The 16,498-nt window shown below is 31.7% G+C and overlaps 1 protein-coding gene across 4 annotated transcripts; it reads right to left on the bottom strand.

Annotated features, from left to right (window-relative positions):
• Positions 1–2,761: 2,761 nt before the first annotated feature.
• Positions 2,762–7,679, bottom strand: LOC123924601 (hydroxyproline O-arabinosyltransferase RDN1). 4 transcript variants are annotated; one of them, XM_045977545.1, is made up of 11 exons: positions 7,356–7,678; positions 7,118–7,151; positions 6,948–7,045; positions 6,594–6,871; positions 4,937–5,004; positions 4,652–4,853; positions 4,451–4,548; positions 4,223–4,292; positions 4,039–4,110; positions 3,830–3,943; positions 2,762–3,097 (listed from the first exon to the last, which is right to left on the bottom strand). In XM_045977545.1, the coding sequence occupies exons 4-11, from the start codon at positions 6,822–6,824 to the stop codon at positions 3,026–3,028; spliced, it is 927 nt and encodes a 308-aa protein (XP_045833501.1). In that variant the 5' UTR covers positions 6,825–6,871; positions 6,948–7,045; positions 7,118–7,151; positions 7,356–7,678; the 3' UTR covers positions 2,762–3,025. The 4 variants fall into 4 exon arrangements, with proteins under 4 accessions (XP_045833501.1, XP_045833500.1, XP_045833502.1 ...); XM_045977544.1 differs by having other exon boundaries at positions 6,594–7,045; positions 7,356–7,679; XM_045977546.1 differs by having other exon boundaries at positions 6,948–7,151.
• Positions 7,680–16,498: the final 8,819 nt, after the last annotated feature.

Raw genomic sequence — 16,498 nt, 5'->3', positions numbered from 1 at the left:
ATCAGCAAATTCTTTTGGGGGAGCAAAATTTAGCCTAACTTTGCTTCTATATTTCCCATTTTTAATTTAATTTCTCTCCACTCCTCAACTGAATTTTATTATTGGCAGAAAAAAAATATGGCACTATTTCTTTAATTTAATTTCTCTCCACTTCTCAATTTCAAAAAGTTGGAGAGGATCCAAATCTAGTTACGATCTGCTCCAGGGTTGTCATTCATTTTTCTTTGACAGCACCTCTAAATCTTCTGCCATTATTTATTTTTCTTCCAAGTCAATAAATTCATTCTGAATAGCGTTAGATATATATTAGAAAATAAAACATTGTTTTAGCAAAAAAAAAAAAACCCAATTAAGATACATTTCATATGAATTACTTGTCAGTATTTGTATTTTATAAAATCGCAATGTTCGAGTTATTCTTTCATGTTGTTACTACTATTACATACTTCCGTTCCAAATTGAGTGACATAGTTGATTGTTGTGTACTATTCATACATATTGTTTTGACTATATTTTTCTACTAATATACAATTATAAATATTAATCGTTAAAGTTATGCATGTGAAACAGTCAACCGTGTCACTCATTTTTGGAAAGGAGGGAGTACTAATTTTTTGACATATTGGTCATTGAATTGGTGAAAATAGTAGATTAAGTATTTTGTGTTGAGGTGACATTTTATGTATTTATATTTTCTTTGTTAAAATTGATATTATATAAGAAAAATGACATTAAATATATAAACAAATATTAGAGTGTTCATATTATACCGTTTTCGACCTACAACTAAAGTAGTCAAATTTTCACAGGCATTTTCTTTAAAGGGGCTTATTGGCCCCCTTCTTAGTTAGCTTATATGTCTGCTTTAAGCTTCATCGGACATTTTATGGCCCGTAGCTTGCAACATCTTATGAGAAGGGCTTGTAGCTCGATATAATTATTGGCCAGTTGCGAATTCTTCCAATCAATCTGGTCCTGCACTTTTTTAAAATGCAGAACCTGGGCATCAAACTACCGATCAATAAAGAAAGCACCTTCATGGAATGAGATCGGGGAAGCCTCTTCTTTTTTTGGAGTTGCGCTTTCAAGAGCGCTATAAAGACTATTCATTCCCTCTTGACAAATAAATTATTAGAAATTTTTCCAGTAAGTCAGATAATGAGTTTTATTTTTAATTACAAATACAATTTGTGAGGCAATTTCAAATAGCATATCCATAAATAAAAACCAATATTACTCACAATTAGCATTTTCCATAATATATATCTTCCATTGAAGCCAAACATCATGGGAAGGTCCTCTCTCTCCTTCTTTAATTGAATAGCCATCATATATGGAAGAGAGATTGCACCTAAATCCCCAAGGAGTGTCAAAAGGGTGAGAGTGAAGTTTAAGCTATGCAGTCAAAGGACTTGAGAAATATTACAATTTGCTTGCGAGTTTTGGTGGGAGGAAAGTAAAAGAAAAGGTAGAGATTTTTTCTATATGTATTTTTTTTAAGAATGCATTTTTGAAGAGAATGATAATAAATGTATGATTTTTTTTTTTGTAGTTTTGAGAATATTATAACAATATGGATTAAACTTGAAAAATTTATATTAAACTCCAAAAATATTCTTCAATACAATTTTTGAGTTCCTTCAAATTAGGAGAATTTTGTATTATAAAGAAAAATGAAAGACATTTGTTGAAAGACGTTTGTTGTAAAATCGCTGGTTGGGTTTACCAATCAAAAAAGACATTGGACTCTTGGGAACAAGAGGATGTGTGAGATGTTATTTATTTGCCGAACTAGGTACTTTGATTAATAATAGTTCATCATGTTCCAACTCTCGATAGTCTCAAGAAGATGAATGAGTCTTGTTGGAAGTGCTCTTTGTGTTGTGGCCTAGAAGATCATTTCGAGATCTTCTAACATATTAGAGGGTTCAATGGACTATTATAACTTCGACCGACACAATATGAGACTTTACCACAGTGGAACGACTTTTTGCAAAAAGATGAGGGAGAAACTTATCAGTAAAAGATGTCGGAGAAGTAAAAACTCTCATTCAAGGAAACGGACCATTAACTACAAGACTGGAAGGAATAAAAAGCGGACTAGTAGTGGAGTGCTCCTCGTTGTTCGGATCTTAACCGAGTCCGAACTTCCCTAGCTCTATGTTGTTGGGGAACTATGCAAGGGTCTTACCACCTTTATCTATTATATTTGAGTCTTTGGAGTATTTGGGGATTATATTCCGCGTCGAGGATTTGTGCTTGTGGGCTCATGTGAATATTGAAGACTGGCATATCTGGTGGTGGACAATCGTTCAGATTTGGTAAAGGTTGTCGCAACACATGTAGTTAGGACAAAGGACGTATCGCGATGGTAAAGGTCTTCGTCACTGACGTTCGTCAAGCAGGCCACATGGATTGGCCAGGGTCTTCTTCGACTAATGATACCTCAATCCTGAAGCCTTCAGAGTATCTTTATATAGGTGCCTCTATCTGTATGGGGAATTCACTATCGATAGATCCCGCCATGTGTCCTCCTCCCTCCCCCGCCACCTTCCGAACCGCGAGAGTATACATTGACAACTTTTGGATACTCATGCCCAATCATCGAGTGTCTCTTGAATGTCTGATGGCACGTTGCTCCGACCTGAGCTATACAACAACGAGATTCCCCTTGATCCTTGCCAGATGTGTTGATAACAAAATATTAATGCATTTTAGCTGATGTATAAGTTCTTTTGAAAAGTGGCAACATTCAAGCAAATATTGATGAGGTGAAAGAAGTACAAATTTTTTCATTGATTGCATTCTGACAGCAATCTGATGGCAAAAATATATTTGGTAGACTGTAAATGTCTTGTACATGTTTGAATGCAAAAGAATTAACTTGCTACTAAAAAGAAAAACAAATCCTATTTTCAAAGCAAGCACAAAAACACCCTTTGTATTTGCATAAACTAATCTATTTTGACATGTAATTAGTGTTTGTAGAAGCAGCACAAGGAGTTATGTTTTTGTTATCTTTCCCTTAGCTTCTATTTAATGATTCCCAATTAGGTATGTTTGCAGTAGCCTCATTGACCATCTTTACAAGCCTCACCTGCAAAAAATATCATTAGAGAATCTATCAATTGACATGATATTATTATAAACACATCATATGTAAGAAGAAGCAAAACAATTCAAGACATGCATGTTATTAGAAGATAAGAAAATATTTTGTATCTTGATAATGTTTTAAATTATCTTCAAGTATCTTAGTTTCTATATTTTTTAATTATTACTCCCTATTATCTTTTTTATAAGAGACGTATCACTTTTTAGATTTATTGAATAATTGATGTATCATATACATCAATTATTCAATAAATCTAAAAAGTCAACCGTCTCTTATAAAAAGGACCAGAAGGAGTATCATGATTTGTCTTCTCATTTGGTTAGGATTTGGAGTCATATGTATTAGTATAAAAATGATTAGTAGTGCTTAGCTTATCAAGAAAACATCCATGCAAAGTCTTTATTCTTTCTTTTTCTTCTTAATCTAAAACTATATAACTTCATTCTAAAAATCCTAGCTCAATTGGCAGAAATGCCGAAATTGCTAGGTCGGACGCCATGTCTTTATTGGTCAGACCTTATTGCCCCTAAAAAAGTAATTTTGGACAGACAAGAAACCATTGTAACTATCACCGGTAATGTTTGCAACCACCAATTATATGGCAGAATCTCAGTCGTCGGTACTGATAATTTACCATCCGCTTAGTTGTAGTGTAGGTGAAACTTAATAAGATACTAAGTCTTGTCCTATTATGCAATGAATAGACTTACTTACCACACTTTCAGGAACTCCAGGAGGCGGTAAGGAAATGTTTTTGGGTGGAGGACCCATAAGATATGATCTCTTGTCAAAACGCCATTCTCCGACCTTTCCATATGTTAGTTGCCCCTAGATGAAGAATCGATAACCAGTAAATTACTTGATAATCGAACAAGTAAGCATGCAACACTGATACAGGCAAAAGGAAGTAGAAACAGACTCACTTTCAAATTGTAGTCACATCCATATGTAAAATGTATGATAAACTTCTTCCCTACGTCTACGTCCCAAGGTGGCTGAAAAATTCCAACGATTCATGAGACAAACTTTATGAGTCCCATTTAGTAACAAAGGAAAGAAAGGGGAGAAGAGGAAATGAAAATACTAGACAACATGAAGAATTCGAACCTGCAGCATAAAATCTTTTCGAAGAGTATGCTTTATACCATGCAATGCAGACGCTACAGCATAAGCATACCTTTACTCAACAGAGAGTTAAAGTAGTAGAAGGTTAGGCCTATCAGTACTGACCATTGGTGACGAGAAATTATAAAATGAAAACAACATTAGATAATTGAGATTAACTAACAATAAATAAATCCATCACGTCTCGAATTTCTATATAGTAATACTCACATTTCAAGCACCCATCCAAAAGCTTTATCCGTCTCAGGATCATCTTTCATTCTCAACGAAACGTTCACCCAGGTGGGAGCTATTTCCTCCAACAAATACTGATGATATCGAAAAATCAAACCCTTAGAGGAAGAGACTATGCAATTCATAAGAAAATCAGATAATAATTATAACAAAAGTAAAAACCAACAATTATAACACCTTGTGGATGATTACAGGGGAATTGCCAATAGGATCAACATCGGTAACAGGGCCGTTTTCCTTGGGATAGAATTTTCTCATAATTTTTTCATTTTCAGCTGGTTTTATATAGAAAAATGGATACCCTGCTGGTTCACTTTCTGATGCCAAATTAGGCAAAGGGTTAACAAATATGTGGTCAGGTTCTGCCATAAGAATATATCTGCACCAATCATAAAATGCAATTCTTCTTAGATTTCATTCTTGAAAAAAAAAACATAAATTCTAGAAAATTATGACACTTACTCTTCATCAATTTCTGCTTTCTCTAGCCACTGAACAAAAGCCCATGGTCTATTTAGGACAATATAACCCTGAACCAAAAACAAAAGAGCATGAACCGCTTGAAAAAATATAGAAAGATCAAAAGAACAATGTAATGAAATTCATGATGTAGTAGATAATTATGAATTGTTTGGAACATGTTAAGTCAAAGCATTGTCACTGCAAACGTATAGTCCGTCAATATAAAACGTGATTGCATTCAAGTATGAGCCTCACTGTTCCAAAACAGCTTATTCGGGCACTCATTTATAGAAATTTATGAGCCGTCATACTTAAATACATTTAAAAATTTGAAATTAAGTCACAGGAAGACACATCAAATGGGATAATACTGACGTCATCTGCGGATAGCGGAAAATAAGGGTTTGTTCAAGTTCTGCTAAGCTCAAATGATTATATCACATATCTGATTAGTGATTATATATATGCTCAAATGATTACTGCAGATTATCATATTATCTTGCTGCACTTCAGTTCATGATGCTGCACTACACAGTCAACATGCTGCATCAGGACTTGACAGTAGCAACACAATACATTAGATATAAAATTAGGCGTGTCAATCACCATCATCAATAAAAAGATCAACAACTTAAAGCAAGAAGACAACTATTTTAAAACTGAGAAAAAAACCACAAAAAATGTTCCAAACACAGAAATATAATTTCATGACAAAAAGAAAAAGAAAAGCAAAGGTAACTCTTCAAATCCAAAACCTCTTTTGAACAAAATCGTTATAAGGCAGACTAAAAAGATATGATATTGTAAGGACTAAATGTCAAAACAACAACTAGTTAAAAATAACCAGTGATGTACCAAAAAAAATAAAAAAATAACCAGTGTCTTAATAGTCAAAAACATTAAGGATATTCAAATAAAACCGTTCATGTAAACAAATAAAATCACCCTTTACTCTCATTTCCTCCCCAGTTTTAGAAAAAATTGAATTCTACTTACAATGACTACAACCATGGTTTTAAATTGCGATCCGCAACTGCAATTGCAGCCGCGATATAAAGGGTATTGAGGTCTATGTTACGGTATCACAACTGCAATTTCAAAAAAGGTCCGCAGCATAACCGCCACCGCAATTTAAAACCATGATTATAACATTAGACAAAGTAACTAACAATCATAATGCCTGGATTACGAGTAAGTAATCCGGAGGGTAATTCTTTCTCTTCTTTGTTCCACTTTTATGTGAATCTTTTTATACAGCTAAATCTACAAAATATGTTCATTTCACACTTTGTTTACTATTTTTTTTTTTTGCGTAAACCAGGTATCCTATGCGCACAACTGCAGAGACTAATCTCCCTAAGAGTTTAAACGTTGTTGCATGTCCAAGCCAGAGATCGAACCCAGTACATTGGTTAAGCAAGAAGAGACCCGCACCATCTCATCTAAGCGCTCTTGGGTATATATATTATGTAATAAATTATTTTAACGAAACAACTATCTCATTCATTCATTCATCCTTCCCCACTACTCTCCAACTTATAAAAGGATGTGTAGTTTTATTTTGTATATGTGGATTTGTAAACTTGAATTACTTGATATTAAATTAGGAATTCACCAAAACAACAAGCTAAAAAGATAGAAAAAGAAAAGTGCATACCCTATCCAAGCCTTCAGGAAGAGGATCAACAACAAAAGTAGGAATTTCATTCATCAACTGATCTCCCCTTCCAGAATGCAGGATTCTGGTAAACTTTCCCATAGCCGATCCAGGCATATCCTTCATTTTCTTATACCAATAATACATAATCCTACATTGCCATTGACTATAAGCCGCATCGGTTGCCGTCACAGCAACGTGATACTTCGCTTTAGTGTTTATAATCTCCATCCCTTTTGCATCAAATGATCCCAAATCATTTCCCGCCTTATTATGTTCTATCATCATACACACTAAATTATAAGTTCCAAAGAAAAATCCCAACATCATAAGCAGCATAAGTATTGACTTTACCCTCCCCATGTTTTTCTTTACAATCATTTTTAAAAATCTTCACTTTTTCACTTTCTCAAGCATGAATTCAACTTTCAAAACTGCCCCATTCTTCTTTCCTTCAAAATCATAGCTTTAGTTCATAGTAGCAATCAATAGAAAGAAAAAAAAAAAAAAACTTTACCAACAACCTTTTACTTCAGTTATTTGTTTCACAAGAAAAACCTGCAACAAAATAAACAACAAAAGCAGTTACATATACATATACATAGAATGAATGTGACACAGACACAAACCTTAAAGCAGTTAAAACAGAAATCAATGGAATTGAAATAAAACACAATAAAAATCAGAACTTTATGAAACCCCAAAATTTGAAACTCAAATAAAAAGATAAATACATAAATGAATTGTTGAATTAAGACTCACGTAAATAAATAGATCTGATCTTTTGCGTCAATTGAAGATACACCAATTGGAAAGACTCAAACTTTGAATAAGAAAATAAAAATTTGGAGGAAAATAAGAAATGGGTACCAAGTGTTTGAAGAAATGAAAATATGAGGATTGAAGGGTGTTTTTGGTTACAAGAGATTTTTGGGGTTTTGAAAAAATAAGCAATGCAATGAAAGTGGTAAAGAGTGTTTGAGTTAGATTATGAATCTGTTACTTCAAAATTAATTAATTGAAATAAATTAGTAGAGTATAATGTATGAGATGAGAGTATGAGAGGGAGTGAAATGGAATATCTAGTATCACATTCAATTCAAGGGTGAGACTTGATTACGTGGGACGTCCTTGTCATTGGTATATACTTCCAAGTATGTGTTTTGGTTGAAAAAGCTAGCTTATTTGGCCTAGTTTTTTAGGTGTAGAAGCTCTTTTAATCATAAAGTTAAAAATAATAGTTTTTTAATTAAAGTTAAATTTTTTAGGTAAATCTTAATTCTTTTGAAATAATAGCTAAAAATAATAGCTATTATTTCTTTTTTATTCAAAAGAGAAATAATAGCATTTTAATTAAAGTTAAAATTGTTCGGTAAATCTTAATTTTTTTTTTTAAAAAAAAAGTTAAAAGTTGTTGTTTTTTATTATAATAGGGTTAAAAGATATATTTAATAATATATTTAAAAGTTGTTTTTTTTACTATAGTTTTTAAACATTGTTGTTTGGCGTAGCTTCTAACTTTTAAGTAAAAAAAGCTAGGTCAAACGGGCCCAAAGTTTATTGTTAGAATAGTTTATAAGTTTGTTTGATAAAAATAGATGTGTTTGATAATAAATTTATCTAATTACTCCTTCAAATCCTTAATATAAGAGAAACTTTACTTTTTTGATTGATTACAAATCCAATAAATCTGTTTATACTCCATCAGGTTCTAATTATAAGAGAAACTTTTTAGATACATTGAAAGTTTAATGTATCTAGTCTATATAATAGTTTAGATACATCAAACTTTGAATGTATCTAAAAAATGATTTTTTTTCTTATAATTAGGACTAGAGGGAGTAATATGGACTACATATATTAGATATTCTCATTGAACATAAAAAGTAAAATTTCTCTTATATTAAGGATCGAGAGAGTAGTTTATGGTATTTTTTGATATGTTATTTTAAGTAGCGTATGAATTTATAACTTTTTACATTTTATTCCATTTTTACCCTTATTATTTTGATTTATTATTTATTTATTTTTAAACATAATAACTACCCGCTGGCGATGTACTTTTATGTGATTTTGTATTTACAACAGTTAAATATGTCAAACATTTTTGTTTTATTCTACTAGTTTTTCAGCTATAAGTTGTTAACTATCAATTATTAGTTATAAGCTAGTTTTTCAGCTATCGGCTAGCTTATAGCTTATTTTTATCAAGCGACAACTCGAGTTTTTTTTTTTTTTGGTTTACAATGTGCTGGGGATCGAACCCAGTACCTATAATATACTCCCTCCGGACACATTTATAAGCAAATTTGACTTTTTTGGTACATTGAAAAATGAATGTATGTGTACCAAAAAAGTCAAATTTGCTTATAAATGTGTCCGGAGGGAGTATTACTCAAACCCCTCACAACTAGACCAAACATTCTTGATGAAAACAATTTTTAGTAAGATTTTATTTATCTCGCAGTTCTAAATTATTAGACTCTTTTTCCTAAGAACCAAAGGGTTTAAAACCTAAAAAAGAAAATGACATAAAATTATTTTTTTGAGTTTGAACTCTCCTAGTTCAAATGATTTATTTTTAGGGGAATTTTATCGACCATTGTTAAAAGTTGTATATATCTCTTTTTTACAATGAAGTCAATGAAGATCGAACTTAGGACCTATATATATGTGCTATCAAAATTACTCATCACTGGATCAAACATAGTGACTTTGTTAAAAGAATATTTAACTAGTGTGATATTTAACTGCCGTTTCACAATAACCATGATTTTAAGTGCGGGTTTTGAAATGATTCGTTTGATTTCGAACATAAAAAGTGCGATGTAAAACTGTTTAAAGTTTAGATGAAAAAATTTGTCGGGATTAGTCTTTACCAATTCATTCACAAGTATTATCTCAACTAATGATATTCATATTTCATTTACCAATCATTATCATCACGTATCACTCGTCGAACGTATCTGTGTCCAGATTACGCCATGATATCTATCATACCTATTAACTTTCGATGTCTCGAATCGTCAATCGATATGATAACATTAAACTTTTTGATACTTTAAGTGAATATTAAACCAAAATCTATATCTAAACTTTGAAGTTTAATAAGTGATTATCCTAGAACTTTGATTCAAATAACATGTCTATATCATTCAAATCTTTAAAATAACATCTAACGCAAGGATAACACCAATAATGATCGATAACTAAAACATATATAACATAGTTGAAATGATTACATGATCATAAATAGGTTACATCTAATCCCAACAAAGAGAAGTTTAGCTACTCATAGCCATAGTTAACTTACAAAGATGAAGAAAGAAAAGATGAATGAACATATCACTTGATTTCTCAAGTTTTGATGAATCCACCTTCAAAATCTCCTTGGAACCCTAGATATATGTTTTTCTATCTAATATGCTGTGTAAAAGTGGTTGTGTTCTCAAAATTCCGCATCTGATGGCTATTTATAGACTTTCAGAAATTACAAGTTTGCTGAGCGAACAGAGTGGTCGTTGAGCGACCAAGTTACTTAACAGGAAGGTTTGCTGACACGTAGCACTTAAACCGCCAAACTCGGCACTGGTTGCCACTGCTCGCCAAAGCTAGTTGAGCGAATGCTTGCTAGCTGCTGCTCGCTATTGCTCGCCACGAAGCCAGACCACACTGCCTTTACTCGCCATTGCTCGCTGAGCGAAGGCTTCAAAATTCTTTCTCTTGTTCAGCAAAACCTATCAAAACGGTTGGGATTGAATTCAATTGATATATTCTGATCAAGAACAATATTTACACAAAAGGGGAAAATTTACTATAGATTTCTTTCAAAACAAGTTAATAAGTGTCTATATTTAAATATATAATTTTACTAATGTTTGACACTTATCAGTTTTCACCACCAATATCCGGTTCACTGGACCGCTTAATCTGGTTCGAGAGTCAGTTCTAGCATCAAGTGGTTTCATCCCCCTCCCGAACACTTTGCGGAGATCGAACCGTGACCCCTACTAAATTCAGTGCCAATTATTACCGGACCAACTAACGATTGGTCGTGATCCTCTTAAATATTACATATATGTTTTTTTTTAGAACATTATTTTATTTGATAAAAAAAGAAAGTGAATGGATGAGTGTGAGTGTGATGGGTGGGGGAGTAGGGGTCAGCATCAAAAGGAATGAAGGAAAGTGGGGGAAAGGTTGGTCATTGGGATGGATACGACGCAAATCCCGGTCATAGACACATTCCAATTTGTCTCCTTTGAATATTCAATAAAGCCACTTCAAATGCTTGCAATTGCTGTTCGTGTGTGTAATCCTGTCCTATTCTATGTTTCTTTTAACTTTGCCCAATTTTTAAATTAGTAGGAAAGATTCTCATATTATTTATTTATAATGGACTCATTTTTTCAACTATTAAATTAAACTAAAGCTCAGTTGGATAAAAATTAGTGGATAGTTAATAAATTAGTTGATAATAGATGAGTTTATAATCGATAAATCAGTTAATTGGTGGTCAAAGCAAAGCAACTAAGTCAACATATCATTGGTTGAAACAAAGATGTAAATGAAGCTTACATATGATCATTGGTTGAAACATGAAAGCTGTCCTTACAAAGAGTTGATTTGGTGTAAACATATATTTCCTATTTATTTAAGGTGTGATGTGAGTATGGATAATTTGAGTGAGTCTTTTAATGCCTACAATTTAATGGAAATGTTTGCAACTTTGAGAGAAAGTAAAAGACTATAAGGGAAAATTATGCTAAAATCATTGAAATTAAAGACTTGATAGGGAGATTGAAAGTGAGAATTGAAGTACAATCTTGACTGAAAAATTGAGATATCAAGCAACACATGCCCCGTTTATTGAAGAAGATTACTGTTAAGTTGGACAATCAAAATGTAATATTTGGATTATGATTTCTTGAGAGTGGATTTCCTCGATGTGGCTCTGTTTGGCAAAAATAGCGGTTGGCTGATAAGCTAGCTTATAGCTTATAGCTGATGGTTGATAAGCTAACTGAAGTGTTTGGTAAAATTAACGGTTCAACTGACCGATAAACATAAAATGACATAAAAGATCATTCTTAATATATAATAAAACTTCTTGTAATTTTTTTTTATAAAATCTATATTTAATTAATATTTAAGATACTTCAAATTTAGTTATTTAAATTTATTAATTTAATATATCTTTTAAGTTTTATAACAAACAAATTGCGTAAAAAAACATTTTTTAGGTATTATAACAAACAAATTAATTTAACATTATTTAGGTTTTTATAACAACTATAGGTACTACGGGTAATATCAAGCAATTTCCTTATACGGAGTAACATTATATAAAAGGATAAATCAAAAGTAATGATACAGTAGTACTAATATAAAAATAAAACGGTGATAATATAGGGGTACTTACGGCAACGATTCAGGAATAAAAATAGGGACAAGCGTAAAAAAATAATATGGTATATAAAATACTTATTTTGTTTTCAATTGTAATAAATTTTAAAGGATAAAAATGTATATAAGATAAAATTATAAGGGTAAAATTGGAAGAAAAAATGATAAGGTAGAAGTTATAAGCTCATAAGCTACTTGAAATAACTTCTGAAAAATAAGATATAAGTCAATAAAATAAACTATAAGCTCTTTCTGAAAATACTGTTACCAAACAGATCTTTTGACTTATAAGCCATAAGACATAAGCTATAAGCTAGCTTTTTTGGTTGCCAAATAGACCGAGTAAATTCCACAAGGGAGAGAGAGACTAGTGGGGTCTCCACTCATAAAACACAATTTCTCCATATTTTTTAATTTTTCAACAAATGCCAAAGATTTCACTTGATGGTCATGTGAATGGAAAAGACCCGCTCTCATGATTTCTTATATGGTTGTTGAAAGAAAATTGGCTTAAATTGAGTTTTATCCTCCTATTTTGAATAAATCAGAATTTTATTTCATTATTTTACTAAAATAGTAATTAATCTCTCTTTGTAACTCTAAATTTAGTGGAGTTTGATTCTGTGGAAAGTTAACTCGATTACGGTCATTTTGGTACCAGTTTGGTGAATTATTGATCAAAATTGAGTTACCAAAATTGAGGTACCGGTTTGTTTCTGAGCCTCAACTTCAAAGCTTCGCACATAACTCAATTTTGATCAATAATTCACCAAACTGGTACCAAAATGATCGTAATCGAGTTAGCTTTCCACAGAATCAAACTCCACTAAATTTGGAGTTACATAGAGATATTAATTACCGTTTTAGTAAAATAGGGGGTAAAATTCCGATTTATTTAAAATAGGGAGGCTAAAACTGCATTTAAGCCAAGAAAATTATGTTTTTGAGCTGCACGGTGGCGCCAAATATTCCTACCAAAATTGGAAGGAGTCGGTGGCTATAGGATCATGGGTTGCAAGGTTGAGTTGATCTCATACGTGACTAGACATAGCAATATAACTCATATTTATGGGTATCCGCCCGTCACAATTTTGATGAGGAAAAATTGAGTTGATTCAGTTTGGATTTTTCTCGATTTTAAAAAGATGGGGGTAGGGTGGATAATGAGGACATTGATACCCACCTCGAACCCGTCCCGCTTATGTCTAATAACATTTTATCTCTCTTAAATTACAAATGCATAAACAAAGTCTTAAATTATATTAATATGTTTGTATTTATTTTTAAGTTGAGTATTAAATAAAGTTGTTTTTCTATTTATATTCTTTGTTTAAAAAAGTCATATTGTCGAAAACAAATAATTTTCAACTTTTACCGCTTTTTAAATAAAATTATCAAAACTTATCCAAATTCATATGGAAGCGAGGTGGGATGGGGATACCCGTACCCAAATTCTGTTGGATATGGGTTTGGGGTTCTACTTTTCATACCCGTAGAAAATTAGGACGGATTTGGGAAACCCGAACTTTATGCGTTTGAAATTTGTGGAAGTCAAAATCTGCCCCCGACTCACCACATTGTCATGCCTATAGGTGACCAAAATCGTTTTATATATATATATATATAATCAAAATACTTATATTATAAAATATCCAGAAGAGTCGAGTTTTATTAAGTTTACATATTTAAATTTTCTATTCATAAATTTTCAATTACATGCTAATTTTTTATGTTTGTATGAGTATTATTTTTGAGAAAATCACTAAAACTGTTGGTCTGCCCGAAGAGCAATGGGCTATCCCGGCCCAACCCAAATTCTACATGGGATAAATAGATTGGGGCAAAAAAAAGACGAGATTTTTTTGTCACCTTACCACCTTTTCGCGCGCTCTACCAATTTCCTATTTTATCATTCCGCTATACTTAAGTATCAGACGTATAAAGGAGGGTGTTTTTTTCTTTATCAAATTTATCATTTTTATAACATACGCTATTTTTTTTTGCTTCAATAACATCCATTACTTAAGTAGTGGATAACGAGTATTTTGGTAATTTTATAGAACGCACGAGAAAATTGATAGAGTGGCAAAAAAAACTCAAAAAAGACCTAATTGTAATTGAGTTAGCTTTTTTTAGACCCGATCCATCCAAAAATATACGTTAATGGGTCGTCCATTAGCCAGCCCAACCTAATTTGATTGTTTTTTCTTTTCTATTTTCACCCCTCATATTTCTACCTTACCCCAAAATTTCAAATTTTGCTCTTAAATTTATTTTTGAAAACGTTTCTTAATGCGCAAATTTTTTCGGAAAACGTTTTCCAATGCGCAAATTTGTTCAAAAACATTTTCCGCTGAATAGTTTTTTTGAAAGCATTTTCCATAAATAATTTCGAAAAATATAATCTAAGAGAATTTTGGAAAATGTTTTCCAAAATCTTAAAAGAGTTTAATTGTTGTGCACTTTCGGTGTAAAAATTCTTTACACATACATCCAATGATGCGTTGCCACATCGTTTAATGAATATGACACATCATGTGTTTTTAAATTAAATTGAATGCATGTGTAAAATAACGGTGCATATAAATTAAATTCATCTTAAAATATGAGAACATAAACGCCAATCTTATGATCTGACCTGTTTTTCCAAACATTGTCAATGTATGGACAAAACCTGATGTTGTATATGTATTGTTTGAAAAAAAAAAAATTTATGTAATTTAAATTTAAAATAGTTATATTTGAATATACCATCTATAATATTAATTAAAATAAGTCCATAAAATTTAGCTCAATTGACAGAAATATCGAAATTGCTGGATGTCGGGACCGGGGTTTGAACTCCGGTCACTCCACTCCATGTGTGTGAAATTTCAATGGCTTGGCCATTTCGCTATCAACCAAAAAAAAATTAATTAAAATAACATTATGGCTATTTACAATGGTCTCCATGAGAATTTAAATTTCTCTATTATAAATAAAATTGGCGTTTTTCGGAAAATGTTACTATACTGTTTTTTTTTTTTCTATATATAAGGAATTAAGATAAGTATACAATTGAATAATGTGAAAGTACATTAGTAAAATAAAAAAGCGAGTAAAAATACAAGAAAATCATTTTTTGACATCCCTATAATGTCAATTAGTTCATATGAAACATTAAATAAATCAACAATATCTAAATCTAATCTAAATAATTAACATATGACATATCCGGCCATGCGACGATATAATCATAATCAAACGCCATCATCATAACCAAAACCAAATGTGTTATATTATATTAATACCAACGGAACATCCTTATAATAGCACAAACAAGACATGAAAGAATCTCAAAAGTTTACATATTCATCACACAACTAAAAACATAGAATCAAAAAGACTTAACGAACACGAGAATATGATTTGACTTTGTCTAGCATCAGGTGAAGTATATTTTCTTAGTCTTGAAAATTCTATTATTTTGCTCATTCCACATAATCCAAACACAACATAATCAAATAAGCTACCGGAAGGATCGGCGATCACAAAAAGAAAATGTTTGATAAAGTTCAAGAAAATGTTTTGGTGTATGACATATACGGCATGAGTTATTATGCATAAGGAATAAACTTATGCATGGTGCATAAACAAATCTCCACCATCAAATTGAATCAAACAAATCTCCAAATGCACTATTTCCCACCCCCAAATCAACAACAGCAACCCCTGAATGTCATCAGATTGCTTCGTAGTTAGTTTTAAACTAAAATCATGCCAAAACCATTTTTGCTGTGGAATGGTTTCACATTAGATGTACTTAATCATGCCAAAACTATTTTTACTGTGGAATGGTTCCAGAGGGTTGTAATCCAAAACTATTTTATTGTGGAATGGTTTTGTGTGTTATTTATGCGAGGTGCATAAGGAATTCGCTTATGCACCATAACCGCTCCTGACATATACATCACCGCGTTAATGACCTTTGTCTCTAAAGTGGTAGCATTTTTTTCAATTTACCATCTTGCTATTTATTTTTTATATAAGAAAATACCGTTTTGCTATTTATTTTTCATTTTTTATTCCCTTTTCGGTCTTTTTACTGTTTTTCCACTTCTAATATTAGTTTACATGTTTTAGGAATTTACAACATAATCATATAAGAGTGTGTCGAAACCTTAAAATGTTTATCTACGGTGTCATTCCAAGTGTGTAGTATTTAGCGGCGGTTTAAAACCCCCGCTAAATAGTCTGTGTGGTTTCACTTGCAGGGGTTTCAAACCCCTGTAATTGGAAGACTCATAATTCTTTTAGTATTTTCAGTTTGCGGGGGTTTCAAACCCTCTCAATATTTAAGATGTCTATTATTAATTATTCATGTGTCCTTTTTAATTTACTTTTTGAAGCGTTATTTGTAGGGTTTGTCTAACATGTGCAATTTTGCACATGTTAAAGTAACCAAAAATAGTAGCTATTTATTGAAAAATAATAATAATTTAATAAGAACTTATAAATTT

Source organism: Trifolium pratense, linkage group LG4 (assembly GCF_020283565.1).
Source record: "Trifolium pratense cultivar HEN17-A07 linkage group LG4, ARS_RC_1.1, whole genome shotgun sequence".
Classification (NCBI taxonomy): domain Eukaryota; kingdom Viridiplantae; phylum Streptophyta; class Magnoliopsida; order Fabales; family Fabaceae; genus Trifolium; species Trifolium pratense.
The sequence above is the reverse complement of the archived record's forward strand: the minus strand, read 5'-3'. Positions and strand labels throughout refer to the sequence as shown.

Bases quoted from the DNA above. Each gene is read 5' to 3' on its own strand.
- LOC123924601 (XM_045977544.1), bottom strand. From the start codon at position 6,974: ATGATTGTAAAGAAAAACATGGGGAGGGTAAAGTCAATACTTATGCTG. The intron at 4,549-4,651 runs GTGTTATAATTG...CGATATCATCAG, and splicing joins CCCCTGTAATCATCCACAAG to TATTTGTTGGAGGAAATAGC. The intron at 3,098-3,829 runs GTAAGTAAGTCT...TATTTTTTGCAG, and splicing joins CTGGAGTTCCTGAAAGTGTG to GTGAGGCTTGTAAAGATGGT.